General features: G+C 50.9%; 1 protein-coding gene across 1 annotated transcript; it reads left to right on the top strand.

The window, feature by feature from the left end:
• Positions 1–1,523: 1,523 nt before the first annotated feature.
• Positions 1,524–21,075, top strand: LOC103058337 (proprotein convertase subtilisin/kexin type 4). Its single transcript, XM_088149912.1, is given in 16 exon segments — positions 1,524–1,670; positions 3,511–3,615; positions 5,289–5,384; positions 6,117–6,245; positions 7,838–7,914; positions 9,020–9,108; positions 9,629–9,801; positions 10,743–10,955; positions 12,666–12,766; positions 14,064–14,167; positions 15,983–16,100; positions 17,572–17,760; positions 18,883–18,953; positions 18,956–19,006; positions 19,297–19,416; positions 20,510–21,075. Coding segments are annotated over 16 exon segments (2,271 nt in total). The 3' UTR covers positions 20,998–21,075.
• The last annotated feature ends 637 nt before the right edge of the window (positions 21,076–21,712 follow it).

Genomic DNA, 21,712 nt, shown 5'->3' with positions numbered 1-21,712 from the left:
GCAGTCAGAAAACCAGGATCCTTCTGATTTTCAGGTTAATTGGGTAAAAAATGCTTAACCTCACTATGAGTAAGCAAGTTATGGTTTATACATACACAACTCTCAGATCCAAACTGGGAGTGGAGCGATAGGTTGATGTGGCTCCCCAGAGTTTCATCTTTCTCAACACCGTTGCGTAAAATCCTGTACACTGAATAAACAGGCTTGAGTGTGAAACTTTTAAGCTGCAGGTGCACACTTTATCTCTTGAGCAATGGGCCCGGCTCCAACCCACGGATCTCTACAGCACCCCCAAGGAAGTAAGCAAGGTCCCCCGGAATCCGCATTTAGGATCTCCTGTCTATAATCGGTCCTTCCAGAATATCAATTAACCCCCCCCCCTTTCTGCTGCTTTAAACCTGATTTCCACAGATGACCTCTGTCCAGGTTTCAGTGAAGCTTAAGAAATGAAGTTGCCCAACCTTGCGAATTAACTCTTCGTGTGCTGGTTTGGGGGCAGAGGCTGTGAGATCAATTTCTAACTGGAAAGATTCATATAATTCCCCCCCCCCTGAAATTAATGTGCAAGATACATTTAATTTTGCCTTCTTATCAACTTCTCCATCCTTGAAAGCTCTGCTTTGTGGCTTAATGTTTATTCATCTATGACACATACTCTGCACATGGTCAAGGGTTCACTGATTTTAGAATGGCACACCACTTTTGATTTTTTGTTAATAGAAAAGTGGTAGATTTTAAAAAATTATTACTTTAAAAGTAATTTCCTATCACATCTGGACAATGGCACCTAGATATGTCTTGAAACCAATGTGCTACTTCAAATCTAGACTGGGGAATAAACAGTAAAATCTCCTTCCAACTGAGTTCGTAAGTTTTCTGGTAGCTTCATGGACAGTTTTTGGGAAACAATATGGAAACAATTTATCACTGCCTTTTTCTGGGATTGTTTCTGACTTTTCCAGTCTAGTCTACAGCTTTGGGGATTTCCTCCTGGTTTCCCATCCAAGGAGTTGCTCCCCCTTCAACCATAAGGGAAGGTGGGTGACCTTGGTCCATCATGCTGGAAGTCTATTAAAATGGGGCCGGGCGTTACCTTGGTAGAGCCCTTGTGCTTTGAGGAAGAAAAGTGGGTAACGGAAAAAAATTAAGAGGCTGGATTTTTTGAAAAAAATACTGTAATCCCTTCAATTAACCCTATTGGTCATCGAGGCATCTTTCAGCAGAAAACCACAACTCCCAAGAGCCCTTGCGGCCAACCCCCGTTTCCCCCCCCCGCTCGTCCTCCCGCAGCGCCACCTGGCCTGGTAATTCTCAATCTCCCGCCTTGGCTTCGCGTCGTCATGGCAACCATGCGCCTCCGAACACGTGGAGCAGGGCCAGCCGCTCCGGACCTCCCGGGGGCGGTCGTGGGGTGAAAATCGAGGCCCCGGCTTCGAAGGCCGCGTTGCGGTATAAAGGACAGGGCTCTCGCCCATCGCTCTTGAGCGGGGAAAGACATGCGGGGGGTGACGTCGGCCGCGGAAATGGGCGTCTGGCTGCTGCTGTTGCTGTGGTGTGGAGCCTCCCGTGCCGCGAGCGTCTACCTGAGCAGCTGGGCGGTGCGCGTCCCTGGCGGCGCCCAGGAGGCCCAGCGCCTGGCCCGCAGGCACGGGCTGCTCTACCTGGGCCAGGTGCGTGGCCCCTCCTGGAAAGGACGGGCTGGGCCTGCTGAGCAGGTGGCCAGGTAGCCTCTGAGCATATGCAGAGCGCCTGTCCGGAAAAGCCCCGAGCCTTCCGCCCGTCCCCTTGCCTAGGCTTTTCTGTGGTGGGTGGTAGGCTGCCTCTGCAACTGGAAGCTCTATTGAATTAACATGGTTTCCGGGGTGAGGCTTCTCTTAGGCGCCTGGGAAGGCCCTGGGTTCATATGTGAAGTCAGAAGGACATTATCAGCCCTCTCCCAGCGGCCTCCGCCGTCTCCATCTCCTGCACCAGCATTCAAAGATAGACTGCTTATGAACATGAGGGCTCCATTTAGCCAGGATGGCTACAAGCCAGCATTTGCCATCTGCTTCTGGCAATTTTGAGCTCTCTGTGGCCTTGAAAGGCTCCCTGAAAATGCTGCACCTTCAATTTTTAAAGCCTTTTTGTTCTGTTGGGTGGTTTTAAAAGGGGGCTTTTGAAAGAAGGGGAGAATGGTGGGTTGAGGGGCTGTAGCCCCACTTCCAGCCTTTGTAGGGGCAGTTTTGCAGCTTGTGGGTGTGCCAGGGGGCTTTTTGGAAGTGCAGGGCCCCAAGATGGGTCTCTGCCCCAAGGAGCTTGCAGTGTTTGCCTGCAGCAGCGGAAGAATCTGCCAGGGAGGGAGGAAGATTTGGGGACCCCCAGCACTGCTTCAGGCCTCCAGCGTGCCCCTTACTTTCATCCTTTTTAACCCCTTTCCTCCTCCTCCCAATCTTGCAAAAAGCAGAAAAGTAAAGCACAAATTCATTGCTGCATCGAGCCTGTTGGTGATACTGAAGATGTAAATCAAATTTTCTTCTCTGCTCCCCCTTCTGCAGGGACCCCCGCCTCCCCCCCCCCCCCCAGTGGGTGACAGATCTTGCTCTTCCTCTGGCAAACCTTGCAAGTTATCTGGAGAAGAAATTCTGGTCTGGCTTCATTTTGCACCTCCTCTAGGATGAAGGAGTAGGGATGAGAGAGAGCGGGACTTTCTGCAAAAAGAATGCTGCTTTTTTTTTAAAAAAGGAACCCTTTGGGGGGAAGGAACTGCCTTTTGCAAAAGGGTCGGGGGGAGATGAAACTGGCTGAAGGTACAGACATTTTGGCAGGTTAAGAGGCCCTGCTCCTCTGGGGCAGAGGAGGGAAATTATGAACAAGGAGTGTAGGGTTGCGGTCTGCAGAAAACAGCCGTGTCTGTGTCTGACGGTCTCCACCCCAGCAAATTTTGCGTTCCCTGGAAATGGATGGTTGCTGCTGCCCAGTGCATTTTCTGTTGCTGGAGGAAAATCTGAACCTCGTGCGATGAAAACGCAGCAGGAGTATTTTTATTTCAAGAGGGGAAAACAGAGTCTTGAAACGCTTGCTTCATTTCTATTAAATCATTTATTCCCTCTTCTCCTGAAAACCAGGGCAGCTCCCGGTTAATCAGATCGATGAGATATATTTTTGAGGTATGCAGTCAGGCCTGGGAAAGTAGATCAAGACAGAGGTTGTTTCTAAGGCAGGGGAAAAGAGAAGGGGGGGAGATCCCAAGCTGGTTTTCTCATGATCGGAGCAGGCTCTTTGCTTATTTCTCAGTCGGAAAGAGAAGGTGGGTTTTGGCATCAAAGGGATCAACTAACGGGGTTGAGTGGGGGGGCATGTGGAGAGGAGCAGCGGATTGGGGAGAATCTGCTCCATGCTGTATTTTATTTTTGCAGAGATGTCAAAACCTCTCTGGCTGAGTTCTTCCTCCTGCTCTCTGTTCTTTGTCTTTTGAGTGCCGAGGCTGACGGGAAGCCGGGCTAAAGTCTTGCCCTTCTGCACCGCCTGCAGGTGATTGAAGGAGAGTCCTACTACCATCTGAAACACAGGGGCATGGCTCAGAAATCTTTGACCCAGCACTGGGGGTGGCACCTCCGCCTGAAGAGAGAGCCTCGGGTAAGCCCATAGGCAGAGGAGCTCCTGGAGGCCCTGTAGCATAACCCCACATCAACAGCTGGATCTGGCCTTCCTATACTCATTGCATAACACTGACACCATATGAGACTGCTCTGCCTGTTGGCACATTCGGGCAGAGTTTGCCATCTTGCCCCTTTCTGCTGTCGACAGCCCTGCAACGATCTAAAAAGTGCACCCCTGCTTTTCCTCCCACCCTCATAGCACTCAACTCCAGGTGAAACATCTGTTTTCTTCATGTTTTCATTGTGAGTCCCCCCCCCCCCCCGCCAATCCTCTCCCCTCGCCCTCCTTTTGTCTGTAGCCTTCTTGAAAGTGTGGCAACTGGAACTGGAGGCAGAGAGAACCCTCAGATTCAGAGGCATTCTACCACCAAGGGTTGGATGCTGGCAACACACCTTAAAGTTGGTCTGTTCCTTCATAACTGTTTATAGGTTACCAGAGGCAAAATGTGGCACTTTCGGAGAAGTACGGCAGGACTAACTTATTTATTGGCAAGACACTAATTTGTTGGTTTTATAGTCTTTGTTTTCCAAACTATCCCAGTTCCATGTTTCCATGCATGTAAGAGTTTGTTTCCAGACTGACTGCATAGGGCAGTGTTTCTCAACCTCGGCAACTTTAAGAAGTGTGGACTTCAACTCCCAGAATTCCCCAGCCAGCATAGCTGGCTGGGGAATTCTGGGAGTTGAAGTCCACACTTCTTAAAGTTGCCGAGGTTGAGAAACACTGATGTAGAGTCTGGGGACTGTTATATAAACAGCTGTCAGCAAGCCCCCCCCCCCATTATCAGTGAAGAGACAGGCCTCTTCGCCAACCATAAGAAAGCTGTTAGAAAATCGGAAAGTCTCTGCCCTAAAGCACTTGGAGCTGTGTTGGTTTTAAAGGGGAAATGGTTTAGTTGCTGGAATTCTTGCAGCCCCATGCTGTCCCTCTCCCCATATCTTGCTAAAGAGAACTCTGTGGGAATTGCGCTTGGAAAGAATCACTTCCAGTTTAGGCAGCTACCAAAGATCCTGACGAAAAGGAAATGGTTATGTCTGGACAGACGCTCTATGAAAAAAAGAAAGGCAGTTTGGGGGCTGAGTTGCCGTACAGGTCAGAGTGGGCACAGTCCCATAAAATAGAATATTACTTATTTATTTTAGAAGACGTACCTAGCTGCCGATACCGTTAACAGCAGCCCTGGCAGCACACAAAACTAATATCCCTTCTGTCTCAATAAATCTTGCTAAAGAGAACGTTGTGAGAGTTATGCTGGGGAAAGTCACTTGCTGAGATGGGTGGCTATAGAAATTAGATAGATAGATTTATTTTCCTTTTTAGGAAGTAGCCAAAGAGCCGCACAGCCAAGGACTAAACAGACCCGGTGGTTTTGCACCTGACAGATTTTATGTCTTACGCCACATGAGTTGTGTCCTTTTCACGGCTGTTGTGAACAGTAGTGATAGGCATCCAGGAAAGAGCGTGGGAAATGCAGTCTTGCAATTGTGGCTGGACATCCCAGCCTGCCAGTTTTGGTATTGGGGTGGGTAGAAATCTGAGCCCAGCAGCTGGGGACCTGCAGGTTCCCACCTTACCCCAAACTAAACAACAGAAGCCATTAAACAAACAGACAGTTTAGTTTGGTTTAACCTGGATGGTTTTGGCTCTAGATCCCGTGGTTTGAACAGCAGACGCTGAAGAGGCGAACAAAGAGAACGGCCACAGTTGTCCCCACTGATCCGTGGTTCCATAAACAGTGGTATATGGTGAGTGGGGCAAGAAAGGAGAGGATTGGTGCCCTGCTCCCCCCGACCCTCAGTGCCTTCTTTCTGAGACTTGCAGCCCCCTGTGGAAGGTTAGACCTCCTCCTGTGTCGATCTGGAAGGATCCAGGGGCTTCCTCTGCAGAACCTCATGATCTCTGCTAAACCTGGGGGATGAGAAGGTCTCCCTTAATGTGGGATGGCGGCCTTCCCAGGCTGTAACCCCTGGGGTTGTTGGTGTGCAAATCGTATGCCCTTCAACTGGCGCCATCAGGTTCTTTGATGGGGTTGTGCTCAAGAAGAAGATCCCTGAAGAATTAGTATAACTTCCATTGGATCACAAAGACAGGCAGACACCCCACTTTGAGACAACAGTGAGTCTGTGCATAGGGGTGTTTCCCCCCCCCCCAGCTCCAATAATCCACAGTATGTCTTGTAGTCTGCCTCCCTGCTCTATTCTGCTTTTTGTCAATGTGTCTCCAAACTCTGCTGCTTTTATGGCTTATATGCCCTATCCCAGTGTTTTGTTGGCTAGGGAATTCTGGGAGTTGAAGTCTACACCTCTTAAAGTTGCTGAGGTTGAGAAACACCCTCCTATCTGTTAGCATTCTGGTTGCCCAAGACTTGCTTTCCATCTGGAACTTTTGGGTTCTTGAAAGGATTGCTGAACTCAAAGGCCACCCCTGAATCTTATCCCCACCCCCCGGAGTCCCCAATCTGTTCTTTTCTGTCGTAGAACAACGATATCATTCCAGACCTCAATGTCCTCACAGCGTGGAGCCAGGGTTATACTGGCTTAGGTGTGGTGGTGAGCATTTTAGACGATGGGATTGAGAAGAACCATCCGGACCTTGTGGCAAACTATGTAAGTACGCCCCTACCTCATGGAGATGGATGTAGAAAGGAGACTGGGAGGGGGAAAGGACCTTAATGCAGTCTTCGGCCAACTGCAGGCCTCCAGGTGTGCTGGGGGATCTTTCCAGGTGGTGTGTGCAGTCCCCAGGCTGATTGCAAATTCTGGGAGGCCTAAAACATGGGGGGTGGGGGGGCAGGTTGGGGAAGGATGCCTTAGTTGAAGCAAAGGTTCACGAAACACTCTGCATATCCAAAAGTCTTCCCAGTGTTTGGAGTTTCAAAACTGTTTCCAGAGTGGACCTGCCGTGCTAGAAATATTTCAGGAGGGGAAGCATCTTGGTAGTGGCTGTCAGCCCACCCCTGCGCTCAACAGGAGGGTCTTGCGATTGCAGCATTCCCTGACCCTCCAAATGGTTCTCTAGGCTCTGTTTAAATACTTGCACAAACCCGGCCCTGCAGAATGGAGGATTCTTACACGGCAGGATCGCACTCACCGTTAGGATCTCAAATGCTCCACTAACATGTGATGGCTTCTGACATATATGCCATTGTTTCTGTTCCTCTGGAGCAAACGAGAGCAGATCCATCCTGTCGTCTGCATGACAGCGTTGTGGCCCAAACTGGGCTCCCCTAAAGCAATCAAATCGCTTTGAAGATACAACACAATTTTATTAGCATGCAAACAACAAATGGCCCACTCTGAGCGAAGTATTAGCATCTTGCTAAGCAGCCCTGATCAAAAGCAGAACCACAACTTATATACCTTTGGTCTCCTACATTCCTAAGACAAGACAAAGAAAAAGGCAGGTCCAGTGGAAATTACAGTGTAATTTGATAAACCCATCCGTGTGACATTATTATTATTTCTCCCTTCCCACTAGGTCAGCCTGCTAGCTGTACTGTCTTTGAGATATGGCCAGTAAATATTGACAATTTGGTTTACTGGGCCAGTAGTCCTTGTCTGATTCCTCCCCTCTTGTCACTCAGGTCAATTCAGTTGGCCGTGAAAGTTTTATTACAAGGGCGCTTTCAGCAGTTCCCTTGTAGGGGAGGTATCTCATAGGTTTGGTACTGAATGCAGCCGCCATGTATATGGGGGGGGGGGTGGCTTTTAACACCATAACAGCCTTATGTTTTTTTGGAAGGCGGACATTTTCTACAAGTTTTGTCAGTGGCTCAAGCCTCAGCAGTCCCTTGTTCCTTAGATTATTCTGTAAGTAGCCCTTCAGGTTTGGGATATAAAACTCTGTAATATGCAAAACTGTACCTCTGTTAATTTATTTATTTATCTTTCAAATTTAGATACTGCCCATATTTCAAATTTAGATACCGCTGATCTCATGCTGCTAGGGAATTCTGGGAGTTGAAGTCCATATATCTTACAGTTGCTGAGGTTGAGCAACACTGCTGTATGGTATAGCCACCAATCCTCTATTTGGATTCTTCCCCAAGAATCAGCAACCCCTCCCCCAAAGAATGGCCCCCAAATCCTTCTAGGTCTCTGCATTTATTTCTCTTTCTCCTAAAGTCCAAATGATAAAACTCTCCCAAAGCCTGTTTAGAGCTTCCATCTTTCTGCAAGTATGATCTGTCTCCTTTCAGGATCCTATGGCAAGTTATGACTTTAATGACAACGACCCAGACCCTCAGCCACGATACAACACGTGGAATGAGAACAGGTGGGTTTTCACTGGTGGGAGGGTTGCCCAGAGTCTTCCAGATCTCGGAGATTTTACCTCCCTTTTCTCCTGGCTAACATGGTCAGTGAGAAAGGGTTGTGGGAGTTGTAGTCTGAAGTTACAGTCAGTTTGCCTGCCCCTGTTTTAGGAGGTTTCTCAGAATGACAGTTTGTTTGTCACATCCCCCATTTCCTAGAATCAAGAATAATAGGATTGGGAGGGATTCTCTGTGGTCAGCTTTTCTGGTTGTTCAGCCCTTCTGTTGCTTCTGACCCTTCCTAATCCAGTGGACCTCCTTTTGCTTCTGGGACTTCCTGTAAAATCTTGCCTGTGTTGTCCGTGAGGGTATCTAACCCACCTGTGAACCCTTTGTTTGAGGTAGGCCAGGTCGGGGAACAGATGATGCAAGGCCTACTGGAACTCTACTGTTATCAAGTAGAATAGCGTTTCTCAATCTTGGCCACTTGAAGATGGATGGACTTCAGCTCCCAGAATTCCCCAGCCAGCCATTTTCAAGTGGCCAAGGTTGAGAAACGCTGAGGTAGAATAACAAAATGTTGAAGGTCTGACATAGTATTTCTCTGTCCCCTTTTATACTGGACTGAATCAAGGCAGGGATATCTGGAGTTTTCTTCTTCCCCCTTCTTCTTCCCCAAGGCTGAGTTTTCATCTAGTTACTGGTTCTTGTGTTCCTTCTCCAAGGATCTCTCTGCACTCCTCTACCCCACCGTTTTCGGCGGGCCTCTTTTTCAGTAGCCTTTGATTTTTCCAAGCATCCGGTTCCTCTTCAGCGACTCTTGTCTTTGCATTTATGCATGCCAGCGTTTTTGTTTTTTGTGTTGACCCATCCCCAAACCCATTGCTAAATTGTAATTGTTTCTCCGGTACAGCAAACAGAGGTTAGCTTGCAGATGTACTCAGGGACAAGCTTGTGGAAAGACACTGGCTTTCCTCAGGGATTGTGTGCATCCCCCTTTGAAGCCTGATCTGAAATCTGTGGCTTGGAGAAGTTAGTCTGGGGCTTGGCGGCAGGAAGGCAGGCTTTGGCCAGCTGCGATAGCCAGCTGCAATCAATCCCTGCCCCCCCTCCCGCCCTTTCTTTCAGGCACGGAACACGCTGCGCAGGAGAGGTCGCTGCTACTGCTAGCAACCATGTGTGTGGAGCCGGTATCGCATACAGGGCAAAAATTGGTGGTATGAGACCTCTTTGTGCTTTACGGTAGGCTTGGCCTGTTCGCTGCTTCCTGACAGGCACAAGTGGAAAATACTTGGCTGCGAAAAAAGGGGCCGTTTTGTACCTTCCAGCGGATTCTGGATCTGTGTGGGAGAATCTGAACTCCTGTAACTGGAATCCATAATGCCAACAGGATTGGTTTAGCGAATTTAAGGCATTTTGATAAAAGTCTGGGTAGCTCCTAGCATTGAGCTTGGTTATTTTCAGAGAGGTTTCTCCCGAACCTTGTCTGTAAATTCTGGGCAATAAAGGAGGACTGGAGAGCTTTTCTCAACGTGATGCCCTCCCAATGACTCAGTTTCCACTCCCAGAATCCTCAGGTAGCGTGGTCCTTGGCTGGGGGAGCTGCAATGATTTTTATTGGAGCTATAGTCAGTCTTTCTGCTCAGGCTGAGCTTTGGAAGCAGCTGACAACAAATATGTTTGAACGTACGAAAAGTAAAACTTCCAAAACGTCTCCTCTTTGTGTTCTCCTTCTAGGAGTGAGGATGCTCGATGGCGTCGTGAACGATATCGTGGAGGCCCAGTCACTCAGCCTCCACCCGCAGCACATTGACATCTACAGCGCCAGTTGGGGCCCAGAGGACGATGGGAAGACCGTGGATGGCCCCGGGGTCCTGGCCAGGGAGGCCTTCCGCAAGGGGGTAGTCAATGTGAGACAGGGAGCCTTTGCCAACAGGCCTCTGCTGTTTGGGGATAACTCTGCAGGTTGGCTGAGATGCCCGGCTTCAGCTTTGCTCTTATGAGGGCGTCATAAGTTCCCCATCTCTCCTAAGCTGGAACTAAACCCAGGCCGACCAACATTGGGCTCATGGTTTGGGAAGCTGCAGGGGGAACCAAAGGTTTGGGATCAAATTTGCAACAATTTACAGGGAGAATTGGGGGGCCAAATTGCTTTTTCACCCTTCAGCCTCCACCCTTTAAATCTCATGTTCTGTTTCTGTGAGCAGCAGCGTTCACACCATGATTTCTCTTCTTCCTGCTGCCCCTAAAATTATGACATGTTAACATAACTCTCTCAACTCTCTCAAGTTGAGCTCCCCTCCTGGGGCAACAGGGATAAGTCGTAACATTTTCTTGCCAACAATACAGAAGCTCTGGCTTTTCTCTGTGGTCCCCCATCCCAGTACTAGCCAGACTGCCTCGATCCCATTTAGCTTTTTAGGAGTGGGGACACGGGGAATCGGCTGCTGCAGCTACCGTACCGTGTTCTAAAATGCAGTCATCTAAAACGAACTTGGGGGAATCTGGAGTTCATTTAACGAAGCAAAAACGCCCTTGAGGTCAGATAGAAAAGGGTCTTCTTTCAATCAGCCGGACCCCAGCACTTTCCTTGAGCAGAGCTCCGGGAGTCTTCACGGCCCTTTTGCTGGATGAGGAGAGTGAGAACCCTGAAAGGGAAGTGGGACAATTCAGTCTCTATTCGTGCGTCTCGTTTTCAGCCTGTTCTGCTTTTTCCCGTATTAGCGAAAAGACTTTTAGCCCCAAAGAGTCGCATCTGGAGGACGGGAGGCCTCTGGTGGGGTAAATCTCCCCCTCCCATCTCAGCAGTAATGTTTGGCTGGGGATTCCCCTGCCTGTCTTCTCCCCGCAGGGACGTGGAGGGCTGGGCTCTCTGTTCGTCTGGGCCTCGGGGAACGGTGGCCTTCGGAAGGACGACTGCAACTGCGATGGCTACACCAACAGCATCTACACCTTATCCGTGGGCAGCGCCACCGAGAACGGCAGGGTGCCTTGGTACAATGAGGCCTGTGCCTCCACCCTCACCACCACCTACAGCAGCGGGGCCAAGGGCGAGAAGCAGATTGTGAGGCTCTTGGATGGGGGCGGGGGGGCTGCGTCTTCCCTGCCCTGAGATTGCTGGGGGCAGGGGAGGGCTACGTGGAACAGCAGCTGCGCGCTCGCAGAAATAGGCTTGGTTTCCTTCCAGTGGAAGGGACCCTCTCCTCCCCCCCAAAAAACTTCTATGAATGCCTGAGCTTTCCCTCCCCATTTCCATCCCATTTGGTGTTGCAATTCCGACCCCCTTGGCCTCTCCCCATCTGGGCACCAGAGTGGCTTGCCACCGTGGGCTGAGAAGGCTGGACCACTTGAGCCCCAGGTCTGATTTAGCAGGAGTGTGTGTAACCTACCAGCAGCCTCTGCTGGCACATAAGGCGATAATCACAGTGTGCCTCTTGGCCCAGTGAACTCTTGCTATCGCATTCCTGCAGACAGGTTTCCTCTGCGTCATTTAGTGGATTTCTGTCACTTTTCCTGTGGCTGCTGCGTGTATCTAACAGCCAGGAAGCTTTCAATCCCCTCGCCTCCAGCTTCTGAAGGAGGCCTGCATGAAAGTTCACTGGCAGGCTGTATTCCTACAAAAGTGCAGCTTTTCCTCGATTCTGTTGGGTTCGGGGGAAAGCTGGGGGTGGGCTGGCCTTGAAAGAGATTAGTGGAAGGGGTGGCAGTGCTGGCCCTGTGACAGTCAAGTGCATGCGTGCTTTGTCCTCTGTGGCACTAGCAGGAAACGGGGGTCTGTAGGAGGAGTCAGAAAAGTCAAGAGGGCAGCTGCCACCTTGGGACCAAGGCCCCACCCTCTTTTTATGTATGCCGAAGGAGTGGGGCTACCATTATGGCCACATCTTGACTTTTTTTTATCCTCCCTGCAGACCCCCCTGATGGTTTCCCCGCTGGCCCAGCCCAGGACAACAGCCCTGGAAACAGTGATGTGCAAATGGCCCTCATGGGCCCGGGTCATAATTTCACCAAGAAGCTGTGAAGATTCTGTTCCTCAAATTAAACATGTTACTGGAATCCCCCCACCCCCAATATTTGCGGGCAGCAAATAGGATAATTTAACATTTATTCAGTCCATTGAGCGTGCCTTTCAGCCTCCGATGCAACCTGGCCCTCTTCTAGCAGAGTCAAGTGAGGCAAATATTTGTCCAGAGAAGCAGGCACAGAAATTGGATGCTCCACAAATAGGTTTTCAAATGAAGCCTATTGTACTTGTTGGCGCCCTCTCCGGCCCTTTTACTTGGCAACCCTGAGAAAGTCCTGTGCAGTTATGTCTGACTCCTATGCAATGATTGCAGGAAGAGGGATGGTGGGAGAAAGACGGGTGGTAGCGCGGCTGCTGAGCAAGTGGGGGAGAGGTAATCGGATCCTGAGGACTAGATGCTCAGGGGGACAAGGCACAGGCTTGGAAATGGGGAGGAGGGCTTAATGTGGGCCTTCAATGCTGTTCAATTCTCTGGAGTCCTCGGGGTTCTCTGAGCTTGGTTGTTACCTTGCAAATGTTTCATTACCCAGCTAGGCAACATCTTCAGTGCTAGAATGGGATGGAGTTTGCTCTCTGGTTAGGGTTAGGGTTAAACAGAGAGCAAACCCCACTCCCTTCTAGCACTGAAGATGTTACCTGGCCGGGTAATGAAACATTTGCAAGAAAACAGCCAAGCTCAAAGAACCCCAAGGACTCTGCAGTTCAACCCTGAGCTACATATGTTCTCTTCTATTGGTTCAATTCCCTGTCCAGGTGACCACAGACTTGCGACACGCCTGCACAGGCAGTCATACGGGCACCTCTGCCTCGGCTCCCCTGGCAGCTGGCCTGATAGCCCTTGCTTTGGAGGCCAAGTAAGTGCCAGGACCAACTAGCAGCAGTGGCATTTTAGGGGATCTTTTCAGGGCTGCCTTTCCTTTTCCTTGGAGAAGAGCAAGTCGCTAGTCCTCACAGTCCCCAAAGAAGCTTTGAAAGCAACAGCTTATGTTTTGCAAAGGCAGTAGCCAAACCCCTTGTTGTCCAGCGAAGTTAATATTGGTCAGGAGAGTGTCACAAAGCCAGCCTCTTTCTCTGCTTCTTTATAAATCCAACTGCTATTGTTTAAGATGGGTGTCAAAAAACATTATCTAGGTACTTTTCCCTTTGAGTTCTCCGATGCAGGGTCTTTTTGGTGGTGCCCTCCCTGTGGTGAACCATTTGTGCCCAGAGACAAATGGCACCAGACTAAGACATCTTTTTTAAAAATCTGAGCGTTTACACTCGGTTCATTGCCTGGGGAGGCTGTTAGGGCACGCATCACGTTCAAGAAGATCACTTGGAATGACGTCCCTGCTGATGTCCACGTGGCTCTCATCCTGACGACATTCGAAAAGGCCCAGGAGGCTTTTGGGGCTAGGCTGGACTGAGCCCTTTATGAGATATCTTTTGTGGGTGGCTGGCCAATTTTCATTTTTAGTATTCATATTGTGTTTTATTGGTGTCTCGTTGTGAGCCGCCCAGGGTCATCCAAAGTCGGGTGGTGCCTAATTTGAATTGATCTAAATTGATTTAAATTGCCACTGCCCTTGAAGACACAACCTGAAAGGGAAAAAAGAAGCTGGGGGAGAGGGCAAGCAAGATGCTTGGATTTAAAAGGGCCTAGGCAGTATTTTTCAAGCTTGGCCACTTTATGTATGGACTTTGATTCCCAGAATTCCCCAGCTAGCTGGGGAGTTCTGGGAGTTGAAGTCCACACACTTTAAAGTGGCCAAGCTTGAAAAACACTGGCCTAGACTGGCCTTCTGGAAGGAAACAGTTTGAAGGAGCAGGAGACCCCCAAATGCTGGCTTCTTAGCCAAGCCAAGATCACAGATTCACAGAGGAACTTGGGGTTCAACGCTGCTCCTGAAGCAGGAAGCACACAGTTTCTTTTGGAGGGGCCCTCTCCCAGCAAGTCTCTGTGCAGGGCTCTTCCTGTGAGTCAGTTTGGGATTGCTCTTTTCCAACCCCCTCAGGGAGGGAAGGCCCTCTCATTCCATGGTAGCCCCAAAGGTGAGAGCGAGAGCCTGGAGATGAAGACCAGAGGACCTGCCGGCTACCCACCTTGCAGGGTGCTTTTTATAGCAGAAGTCTGAATGGTTTTCTTCCCCCACACCCACCTTGTGTTTCTAGCCCAGTTCTGACCTGGAGAGACATGCAGCACCTGGTGGTGAGAGCTTCCAGCCCAGCTCACCTGCAGGCAGACGACTGGGCAGTGAATGGAGTTGGGCGCAAAGGTGAGGCTGGGCCAAGCAGTGCTAGGGGCAGGGCCGTACCACTTTCAGGTGGTGGAGGCTGTGTCTTCACAGCCAGCCACAGGAGTGCCTGTGGGGTATGAACAAAAGAGTCAAGGTGGCAGCCACAATGGTGCAATTGAAGCTCTGCCTGTTTTTTATGTACACCACACGTATAATGCATTTAAAAATGGGCAGAACTTCAAGTGCACCATTGTGGCTGCCATCTTGACTCTTCTGACCACATCCCATGGGCACCCCTAGCCAGCTGCATGAGTAAAACCCCTCCCAAGGTTTTTTTTTTTTTTTTTAATGGATGGCTTTCAGTTCTGCTTCTTAATAGATTTGTCCACAGTTTTGAGGTTCTGTGCAATGAGAAGCACTAGACAGATACTTTTAAATAAAGACCTTATTTAGACAGGAGGTTAATTTTAACAGGTTTTGTAGAACCTGCCACCCTGTCCTGTCAGAACAGTCTCTGCTCCTTTCTGCAACAGCAATTGAGAAAGTGTTTTCAAGGGTCCATTTCCTTCATGGAACAAAGCACTGGAAGCTGAAGGTGTCTTTTTTGAAAAATCTTACTCTGCAGTAGAAAACACAGGCAAGCCATCTGGTATTTAAATAGACTGGACTTTGGCAGGCCAGATACTCTTAATTTGAAGTCACCCCTCAAAACCAGCCACCTATTCCTGCTGGTGCTGCTGCTTGCTTGTGTGTTCTCCAAAATCTCTGCCCACGTTCAGAGATGTTCATCACTCACCTCCCTCTTTGGCATACATCTCTCTCCTAGGAAGAGCAATAACTCAATTTGTGGGTGTAGAGTCAGCCCAAAACTTGAAAACAGGTTTGCAGCAGGGGTTCCTGTTGTGCATTCAGACACGTTCATGCTTTGGCTACTTATGCGCAACCTTGTGATTTGATTCTCTCCCTTTTGTCTGAACTGGCTTCTGAGATGAAGCAGATTTTGCCACGTAGAGCATTCTCCATCTCCAGAAATCAACCTCATTCATTCATTCATTCATTCATTCATTCATTCATTCATTCATTCATTCGTTTGTTCGTTCATTCATTCATTCATTCATTCATTCATTCATTCATTCAGGCATCTCCTGACTCCAGGTGGCTCACGAAAAAACCCAACAGGTAGAAAGTCCAAGACAAGCAGGATTAGAAAGAAACATAGGAAATAAAGAACAGGATGGGGAGGTGCTCCCTCCACCTTGCCCCAGGGCCCGGGAGGCCAGTCAGGTCTTCCGGGCCCTCTGGAAGGCCGTCAGGGTGGGAAGCGTACGGATCTCAGGGGTGCTTCCCTCCAGAGGGCAGTGCCGCGGCAGAGAAAGCGTGCTGCTGAGTCCCAACTGATGGCCCGCTAGATCGAAGGCACCCGAGTGCCCAGCCCCGTCTTTTCTTGGTCCAGGCTAAGTCCCCGGCTGCTTCCAGAGCTTCGGACGGCCCTGCTTCAGCACCTGGCCAGCCCACAAGGGGGGCGCTGCCCTAGGTTGCGAATGGCCCTCCAGCCCCGGCTTGGCCGTGGCTGCCCCGCGTAAGCCTCAAAGCCCGGCGTGGAGCATTAGCCCCCTGCCCTGTGCCCCGAGAGAAGCCTCGCCAGCCAGGGTCACCGGTCCAGGGGGACGCAGCCCAGCGTGCCGAGGCCGGAGCGCAGTTGGGAGTTCCTTTGTATCTCGAGGGCTGTGTCCCGTTGCTGCTGTGTGGGAAGAGCCTTTGCTCTGGCGGGATTGTAGGCACTGTGGTGCCAGCGTGCCTGGAGGGCATCCAAGGGCCGTGGCGGGGTCCCTGAGCACGTCTTTCTTCTTTCAGTCAGCCACTACTACGGCTACGGGCTCTTGAATGCCGGGGCCTTGGTGGAGATGGCCAAGAGGTGGACGAGGACCCGCCCTCAGCAGAAATGCTTCATTCAGGTGGTCTACAAGCCAGTGTAAGAAAGCATGGCAAAGCATACCCTACACTCCCCCCCCCACACCCAAAGACTGACTTACAAAATGCCTCCAACGCTTCAGTCACAATAGACTCTAATATACGGCTATATGCCTAACATCTTGTGAAGTGCAGCCTTTCAGGACAACAGTGTAGGGGATGCCCCGTTCGTCAAGAGAAACTCCCGTGACACGTGTGTTTCACAAAGAGGTTTACTCAAGCGTAACGCAACAGTTACAAACAAAGCCAGGACTGGCTTGGCACATTTCTTGTTACAATTTATAGCTCTCCCCTTCCCGCACTTCGCCCCGTCATCAAGTTACATGTTGCGGCTTGTCGGTACCCCAATAATCCCCCGTAATGGTCCAAATGGCAGGTTCAGCCAGTTTCCCATTGCCCCTTGATGGCTCTGCCCTTCCGGCGTGGTCTTGTTTCCTCGGGGTCCTTTCAGCCGTGCGCAAAGCCGGGGTTTTCTCGATCGCGCGGTGATCGCCTTTCCGCGGCTCCCGGCTTTGCCCTTTGTCTCGGCGCGTGCCGCTCATCAGAGTGGATACAGAACATCCACTCTGCAGTTTCCTTGTTAAGCGGGCGCAGGTGGCCCCTTAATCAGCCGCGGCTCTCTCTTCCTCTTTTTCCCCGGCTTGCGAGTGGGCGGTAGAATTGGCTCAGCGCGGCTGGCCGGGTTTCCTAGCAGTGCCGCGCCGGCTGAACCTGACAAACGGTCCATCTAGAGCAGGGAATGGTGCCCCATCCTTCGAATGATATTGCACGAATGTCCACATCTTTGCAGCCGAATCTCCTTGCATTAGTTTGGCCCCACATTCAGGTTCAGCAACATTCAGCATTTTGGAGCGGATTGCCTCGCTAAGCATCTGCAGGTTTTTGTTACAAGAAGCCCAGGCTCTTTCTTCCAAGTTTGGCCAGATGTTTTACCCCCGGTAAAAAAAGACCTAGTGGACAAATAGTGTGCTTGATCCTTGTATGCATTCAACCCAAGTTGCCACCCTTTGCAGGAGGATGGGCACCATCGCAGTTTGAGGCCGCGTTGCAGGCATCCAACGTGAAAATGAAAATGCTTTTAAAGCGCTAATTTCACACGAGAAGATGGAGACTTGCAAGATTCGCCTACATCATTTCTGCTGTCTCTAAAAAAGGGGCAGGATTGGGGATCAAGGATGCTATCTTAGCGCTTGTTGTTGTTTATTTCATTGTTGAGTTGCTCAACTTCGAAAACAAGCCCAGAACGCCTTCCCGAGCCCTGGGTCTGCCACGCTTCTTTTGGGAGTTAAAAGCCCGCTTTACCTGGAAGGCCTCGGACCGATGGAGGCTAATTCCGACACTTTACATCTGGGGAGTGTGAGGTCTAAGGGGTCTTCGTGGACTCCTCATCTGGGCTCTTGATCCTCGGAGATGGGGGGCAGGCCAGTGTCCTCCTGAGCTGGATCTCACTGCATCTTTTCGGCTTCCGACAGGGCCATCGGTTCGCGTCTGTCTGTCTCCCAGAATGCCTCCTCCGCCCCCTGCCTGCAGAGGAGGAACAAGGCCGTCCGCTCCCTGGAGCACGTCCAGGTGCGGCTGTCGCTCAGTTACAGCCGGAGGGGAGATCTGGCCATCTCGCTGACCAGTCCGATGGGAACAACGTCGACCCTGGTGGCCGTCAGGTGAACTCGTCCCCCCCACCCTGCATGTGCGTGCGCAAGCCGGTCTTCCCTGCCCGAGTCCGCCAAAGAGTGTTGGGCTGTGATCCCCAGAATCCCCAGCCAGTGGCGCCAATGAGAGCTCTGGGGGAAAAGCCCAGGTGGCCGAAGCCTGTCGGATTGGAGAGCAGGAGGTGGGAGACCTCCTGTTTTCAAATCTGCTTCCCCCCCCCCCCCCAGTGCTGTCCAAGAGCTTAGGCAAAGAAGGGAAAGGTGCTGAACAGAAAAGGTGGAACTTCGGGACCTCTTGGGTGTGTGCAGAGGCAGCCGGCCCCCAGCGCTTCCCCCAGTGGAAATCCTTGCACCTGGGCAGCTTCATGGGGAAGGGATTGGCCCTTCTGCTTCCCCAGTCCCAGACCCCCCCGGGGTGTGGGTGAGCCGCCCACCGCCCCCGCCCAGCGCTTGCGCAGGAAAAGCATAAGAGCAAACCATGCAAGCTCAGTAGTGTACTTTGCTAAAAGATCAGAAAAGAGGAGATTCTTGAAGCACCTCTAAAACTTTTGTTCTGTTTTTAAGCCAGATCCTGTCAGCTGAGCTGAAAGGTTTTGTTATTTATTCATTTGATTTACCTAGCCATCCCTCTCACTTTTACGGGACTCTAGGTGGCTTGTTCATACACTGCATGAGGCCATCAAGTCATTTTTTTCAAAATGTCTGGTGCGAGCGTGGCCTTTTGGGGTCATTCGGTCAGCTGAGGTTCAGTAAACCATGGCTTGGTGCAGCAGGTGAACCCGGCTCCTGCCTTTCCCGCCTCTCTGTCGTGTGCCCAGAGCAGCCAGGTTTGATCTAGCGCAACTGGGTCCAGCATTCGCAGGACGGTTCTTCAATTCTTTGCATATGTTTTGTATTTCCCAGATGATGTGGGGGTTTGGGGATTTTATTGATTCCCTTCTGGGTGGCTTTTACAATGCCTTTTAACTTCCTGTTTGTCACCTCGAGTTGTTCCAATTAGGCGGCTTGTGAATCAAATCGAATGAATACAGCGCAGCCGATCTTCCCTTTGCTGCCTCTCGCAAACGCAGCGAGGGCCCGAGGGAGAACTATTGCCACGTTTTAACGGCAGGGTTGCTGCTTGCTCGCTGCCAGGCCCTACGACACCAGCAGGGAAGGCTACAAGGACTGGTCTTTCATGTCCACGCACTACTGGGATGAAGACCCCAGGGTATCTGGACCCTTCTTCTGGAAAACAAGGGGGATGCCTATAACACAGGTAGACCGAGCCGCCTTGTTCCAGCTTGGATAGCATCTCTTTGCCCCTGACTTCTTACTGACTCTTTCCAGCTCTTTTCTGTGTGCTTAAGGTCTAGAAACTTGAATTGGTACCTATGAACGTAGATTCCTCTCTCTCCGCCTCCCTCTTCCCCCTCTGCTCCCATGCAGAGCCCCCCTCCTGCCTTGCCTTTTGCACCCATGTAAACTGTTCTTGGTTTTGCGATGCCCACCTGTCTTTTGGGAGCTGTATGCTCACCCTTTTTGTCTGCTCTCTGCCTCTGTCTGAAGGGTTCCTCAAGAACTTTGTGCTAAAACTGTACGGGACTGATGAAGACATGACGGCCCGGCAGGCCGCTCCCCCAGCGGTGAGCAAGTGTGCGCGACACAGCCATGACGGGACATGCCAGGGTGAGTTGTGGGGGTGGGGTGGGTGCCTTCATCTTGGGCGCATCACCCAGATGGCCACAGAACATTTTTGATGGCTGTGGAACTCCATGCCACCAGATACCATGGAGAGCCAGTCACAGCAGTTGAGGAAGGAAAGAGCAAGGATTCTATCAAAATTTATTTTTGCATTTATTTATTTATTTATATATCAAATTTGTCACCACCTGTCTTGTTAAAAAGCAACTCTGGGCGGTTTACGGAGAAGATAAAATCAATTAAAATGCAATATAAAAGCAGTCTTAAATAAACAATAAATAAATTCCAAGAATTTATGGCAATTGGCGAGTAGCTCAGGGAGCGCCATCAGGGCCCCAGCCAGCCCCAGGATTGATTAAAACTCTTACTGCCCCATGCAAGCCAGCAGAGCCAGGTCTTTAGTCCTTTCCGGAAGGCTGGGAGGGTAGGGGCCCGCCACACCTCTGGGGGCAGGATATTCCAAAGGGCAGGGGCCACGGCAGAGAAGGCTCTTCTCTTGGCCCCACCAGCCGACATTCTCTCGCTGACGGGGTCCGCAGCACGCCCTTTCTGCCTAACCAGGTGGGACGGGTCGATGTGATGGGGGTGAGACAGTCCCTCAGGTAACCTGGACCCGTGCCAGAGGCCTCTGGACACAGCACTGTAATTGTACAGTGGGAAGGCAACGTGTATGCCCCCTCTTGCTTCATAGCAAGTCTTTCCTGGGTGAGCTGGACTTTGGCCCCCAAATGCATAATCTGACGATCGAGACGAACAAGGGCCTGCCTGCTTGTGGGGGAAAAGCACAGGATAATCTGTTAGAGTGGAATAAAGTAGCACTCTTTATTCTACAGGAAAGTGCTCCTGTTCTGTTTCGCCGAGTCCCCGCTTGAAAAGAGAAGGAGAAAAGCCTCCTCTGCCCCTTTTCCTCCTTGAGGGCATAGTGTTTTAAAAATAAAACTCAGTCTGGTCAGTCTTGCCACCCTGTGCTCGGCCATTTTCTCCCCTCCCACAAGCTAGGTTCCCCGTCCCACCACAGCTGCGCCTTCTTGCCTCCTAGTTGCTGCTCTGCTCACGGGATTTCTTCTCTTCTTTCTAGAATGCCCCAGTCCATTCTTCGTGGTCCAGCACCTCTGCCTCTCCTACTGTCCCCCCAGGTACTATAGCCTGTCCCGAGCGGCTCTGAACCCCAACGGGACCCAACGCACCATCCAGGCCTGTTCTGCTTGTGACCCATCTTGCTACACTTGCCTGGCGGGGTCGGCCCACAACTGCACCACCTGCCCGTCCCACAGCACCTATGAGGAGCGCTCCCACACCTGTCTGCAGTCTCCATCCTTCTCCTACCTGCCCCGCGGAGGTGTTTTTGCTCTTGGGGACAGGCATCTCCTCCTCCTGGTCGTCGCGATATTGCTGGGCGTAGGACCCGTGGCCTTTTGCATCCTCTATGCCTTGCGTCGCTTGGTGATCCGTACGGGCACATGGCGGAAACAGGTGGGGCCCAGTGCAGAGTCCGGGACTGTCAGCCTGGAGCTTCTTTACCTCCACCATCCCGGGGCCAAGGAGAGTTTGAAGAGACTGTCATAGAAATCTTTCTTCCTGACCAGACGGCAGGCTGCCCTCCTGAATTGCTTGAAGCACTCTCCCCTGCTGTTATTTATTTCTCCAAATGGCTCCTGGATCCCCTGAGAAAGCAATAAATGCTCAGCCTGAGGTGGTCTCTGGTCCTTTTGGGGTTCAGAGTGCGTTCCTTTGGGCAGATTCTTGTGAGTCTTGCTGGTCTCAGTGGATGCATCTGGGGGAAGAAGACGTTACGGGATTCGTCCATAAATTAGCTCATTTGGGGCCAGGAAGATGTATTTGGCACAGCTTTTCTAAGTTTCTGCTCCGTCTCGCCTGGCTCTGCGGGCAACGCCAGAGGGTGGATCTGGTTCAAGAAGGTAAGGGGGTTGCTCTTTTCCCCAGTTTGGTGGAGTGGGTGACCACTGCAAGCCCTGAAACATTTTGCAGAGCCCAGAATTCTTTGAAGCACACAAACAGTTGCAAGATGCTAAATTGATTCCTGGAGCCTTAGAAGGCGGTGTTTGGGAATTGTATTTGGTTTGCATTTCTGTAGGCCTCGTTTTCCATTTCCCACAGTAGTCCTTTCTCCTGCAAATATGGGTTTCTTATGCATAGTTCTTTTCTCTATCCGTCTTTCTTTAGATGTAGTTCTCAAACTTTTCCAATCACCCTGCAGGGCAGGCCTTTCTCCCAGAACTTAATGGGGCCAGAGCCAAAATGTGGGGTGGTGTATAGGTCA

Source organism: Python bivittatus, unplaced genomic scaffold (genome assembly GCF_059951505.1).
Source record: "Python bivittatus isolate LINGU-HERP-01145 unplaced genomic scaffold, Pbiv_v1 ctg000580_np1212, whole genome shotgun sequence".
NCBI lineage: Eukaryota > Metazoa > Chordata > Lepidosauria > Squamata > Pythonidae > Python > Python bivittatus.
Note: the sequence above shows the minus strand (reverse complement) of the source record. Positions and strands in the feature narration are given on the sequence as shown.